We start from the raw sequence: 4,254 nt of genomic DNA, 5'->3' as shown, positions 1-4,254 counted from the left end.
TCTGTATTTTGTAATACATGTAAACAATGTATCTATTTTGTAATCTATGTAAACAATGTATCTGTATTTTGTAATCTATGTAAACAATGTATCTACATTTTGTAAAACGACATAAAAAAATGTTTAACATATTCCTCTAAGCAGTTTTAAACTTAGATCATGAGTGAGTTAACATTATTTGATGATGCAGACCGCTAGAGTAAGTAATTATTAAATGAAATACAGATGGCTAGAAAACGCATTGTGTAGAGTTTAGAGATGATGGAGACTCATATAAGCGTCTCGTGGCGTTTAAGAAATGATGGATGCTGGCACAAATGGGTCTTGTAGCGTTCAAAGATGTGTAGACTATCTTAGAATGTGGCTAGAACGGTTTTTAGAATGTGGCTAGAACGGTTACGAGAGGTTCCAGATGGTTTTTGAATCTCTTGACATTTTCAGAGAGATGCAGACTGTGGTAGAATGTGTCTAAAGCAGTTGGACTCTCGTAGAATGTGTCTAAACCGGTTAGTCTCTCGTAGAATGTGTCTAAACCGGTTAGTCTCAAGTAGAATGTGTCTAAACCGGTTAGTCTCTCGTAGAATGTGTCTAAACCGGTTAGTCTCTCGTAGAATGTGTCTAGATAGATGCCCAGACTGTCAAAGCATCTGGCATCACCGCTATGCCTGGAGCAACTCGGGTATTCAACATGAGACAGACGAGAGACAAGAAGGTATAGTTTAGTCTTGCTAAGGTAAAGCAATTATGATAAGTACATACTAAGCCAGCACGAATATATAGCACTTGAAGGGATGAGAGGACAACGATCTGAGACAGGACGGAGGAAATAAATGGTGTCCAACCCCTTGGACCAGCGGGATCGAACGCCGACCTGCAAGAAGCAAGGACTCCGCTGAATAGACCAGTCCAGGTGCAGGGACTAGTCTCTAGAGGATGTAATTGTTATCATCTCTAGCTATCCCTTTTATATTATATTATCTCCAAGCTCCGTAAGTGCTTGCCACTTATAACTCCGGTCATGGACCTTAGATAGGGTTATATAAAGTACCCAAGCCACTCATCGACCAGGACGCCTTGATCATCAGGGACGACGCCTTCGTCATCGACCAGGACGCCTTGATCATCAAGCACGACGCCTTCGTCATCGACCAGGACGCCTCGATCATCAAGCACGACGCCTTCGTCATCGACCAGGACGCCTCGATCATCAAGCACGACGCCTTCGTCATCGACCAGGACGCCTTGATCATCAAACACGACGCCTTCGTCATCGACCAGGACGCCTTGATCATCAAGCACGACGCCTTCGTCATCGACCAGGACGCCTTGATCATCAAACACGACGCCTTCGTCATCGACCAGGACGCCTTGATCATCAAGCACGACGCCTTCATCATCGACCAAGAGGTGTTGGTCAATACCCTCCCAATGCGCTATTCATCACCGAGGCCGTCTCCTCATGGTGTGAGCGCTGGGCGGCGCTGGTATTAAACAACACGGGAGTGGTCACTTGGCCAGCGTGCCGTCGTGTGCTGTACAGGCAGACGGCCGTTGTCACACGGGATGAAACACGGCTCCACAATATCCACCTGAATCCAGACAATCTTCCGCTGAATGTGGAAGCATTCGGCGCTGCCTGTGCCACCGTGTTGAACCCCGCCTCCACGGCCGGGTAGCTGAGGTACCTGGCGGGTGAAGGCCGATAATTTGGCTAGCTGAATTGTGTAAGGCTAAAGACGGTGTATATAAAGGTTTAACAGTTCCTACCTGACCTGAGAGTGACCCCATCTCACCCGAGAGTGACCCCATCTGACCCGTGAGTGACCCCATCTGACCAGAGAGTGACCCCATCTGACCCGAGAGTGACCCCATCTGACCAGAGAGTGACCCCATGTGACCCGAGAGTGACCCCATCTGACCCGAGAGTGACCCCATCTGACCAGAGAGTGACCCCATGTGACCCGAGAGTGACCCCATCTGACCAGAGAGTGACCCCATGTGACCCGAGAGTGACCCCATCTGACCCGAGAGTGACCCCATCTGACCAGAGAGTGACCCCATGTGACCCGAGAGTGACCCCATCTGACCAGAGAGTGACCCCATGTGACCCGAGAGTGACCCCATCTGACCAGAGAGTACCTCAAGCTTGGTACCTCATGTTTGGCACCTCAAGCTTGGTACCTCAAGATTGGTACCTCATACTTGGTACCTCATGCTTCGTACCTCAAGCTTGGTACCTCATGTTTGGCACCTCATGTTTGGCACCTCAAGATTGGTACCTCATGTTTGGCACCTCAAGCTTGGTACCTCAAGCTTGGTACCTCATGTTTGGCACCTCAATCTTGGCACCTCAAGCTTGGTACCTCAAGCTTGGTACCTCAAGCTTGGTACCTCAAGCTTGGTACCTCAAGCTTGGTACCTCAAGCTTGGTACCTCACGCTTGGTATCTCAAGCTTGGTACCTCATGTTTGGCATCTCATGTTTGGTACCTCACGCTTGGCACCTCAAGCTTGGTACCTCAAGCTTGGTACCTCATGTTTGGCACCTCAATCTTGGCACCTCAAGCTTGGTATCTCAAGCTTGGTACCTCAAGCTTGGTACCTCACGCTTGGTATCTCAAGCTTGGTACCTCATGTTTGGCATCTCAAGCTTGGTACCTCACGCTTGGCACCTCAAGCTTGGTACCTCAAGCTTGGTACCTCATGTTTGGCACCTCAATCTTGGCACCTCAAGCTTGGCTTGGTATCTCAAGCTTGGTACCTCAAGCTTGGTACCTCACGCTTGGTATCTCAAGCTTGGTACCTCATGTTTGGCATCTCATGTTTGGTACCTCACGCTTGGCACCTCAAGCTTGGTACCTCAAGCTTGGTACCTCATGTTTGGCACCTCAATCTTGGCACCTCAAGCTTGGTATCTCAAGCTTGGTACCTCAAGCTTGGTACCTCACGCTTGGTATCTCAAGCTTGGTACCTCATGTTTGGCATCTCAAGCTTGGTACCTCACGCTTGGCACCTCAAGCTTGGTACCTCAAGCTTGGTACCTCAAGCTTGGTACCTCATGTTTGGCACCTCAATCTTGGTACCTCATGCTTGGTATCTCATACACCACCTCAAGTCAGGTTTCTATAGCCCTTGGCTCTCTGTACCAGTGTTATACAGCCACAGGGATTAGGCTGTGTTAGGCTAAGCTGGTTTGGGTTAGGTTAGGTAACTTTTAAAATCGACTTGTGTACAGAGTGTGACGGGTCCCAGACTTGTGTACAGAGTGTGACGGGTCCCAGACTTGTGTACAGAGTGTGACGGGTCCCAGACTTGTGTACAGAGTGTGACGGGTCCCAGACTTGTGTACAGGATGTGACGGGTCCCAGACTTGTGTACAGAGTGTGACGGGTCCCAGACTTGTGTACAGGATGTGACGGGTCCCAGACTTGTGTACAGGATGTGACGGGTCCCAGACTTGTGTACAGGGTGTGACGGGTCCCAGACTTGTGTACAGGATGTGACGGGTCCCAGACTTGTGTACAGGGTGTGACGGGTCCCAGACTTGTGTACAGGGTGTGACGGGTCCCAGACTTGTGTACAGGATGTGACGGGTCCCAGACTTGTGTACAGAGTGTGACGGGTCCCAGACTTGTGTACAGGATGTGACGGGTCCCAGACTTGTGTACAGGATGTGACGGGTCCCAGACTTGTGTACAGGGTGTGACGGGTCCCAGACTTGTGTACAGGGTGTGACGGGTCCCAGACTTGTGTACAGGATGTGACGGGTCCCAGACTTGTGTACAGGGTGTGACGGGTCCCAGACTTGTGTACAGGATGTGACGGGTCCCAGACTTGTGTACAGGGTGTGACGGGTCCCAGACTTGTGTACAGGGTGTGACGGGTCCCAGACTTGTGTACAGGATGTGACGGGTCCCAGACTTGTGTACAGGGTGTGACGGGTCCCAGACTTGTGTACAGGGTGTGACGGGTCCCAGACTTGTGTACAGGATGTGACGGGTCCCAGACTTGTGTACAGAGTGTGACGGGTCCCAGACTTGTGTACAGGATGTGACGGGTCCCAGACTTGTGTACAGGGTGTGACGGGTCCCAGACTTGTGTACAGGATGTGACGGGTCCCAGACTTGTGTACAGGGTGTGACGGGTCCCAGACTTGTGTACAGGGTGTGACGGGTCCCAGACTTGTGTACAGGGTGTGACGGGTCCCAGACTTGTGTACAGGGTGTGACGGGTCCCAGACTTGTGTACAGGATGT

General features: G+C 50.7%; 1 protein-coding gene across 1 annotated transcript; it reads right to left on the bottom strand.

Moving 5' to 3' along the window:
* Positions 1 to 1,487: 1,487 nt before the first annotated feature.
* On the bottom strand, positions 1,488 to 2,124 carry LOC138368380 (uncharacterized). The gene is made up of 2 exons (XM_069330908.1): positions 1,768 to 2,124; positions 1,488 to 1,685 (listed from the first exon to the last, which is right to left on the bottom strand). Exons 1-2 carry the CDS (start codon positions 2,122 to 2,124, stop codon positions 1,488 to 1,490), a joined length of 555 nt encoding a protein of 184 aa, XP_069187009.1.
* Positions 2,125 to 4,254: the final 2,130 nt, after the last annotated feature.

This window comes from Procambarus clarkii, chromosome 25 (genome assembly GCF_040958095.1).
Source record: "Procambarus clarkii isolate CNS0578487 chromosome 25, FALCON_Pclarkii_2.0, whole genome shotgun sequence".
Taxonomy (NCBI): Eukaryota; Metazoa; Arthropoda; class Malacostraca; order Decapoda; family Cambaridae; genus Procambarus; species Procambarus clarkii.
The sequence above is the reverse complement of the archived record's forward strand: the minus strand, read 5'-3'. Positions and strand labels throughout refer to the sequence as shown.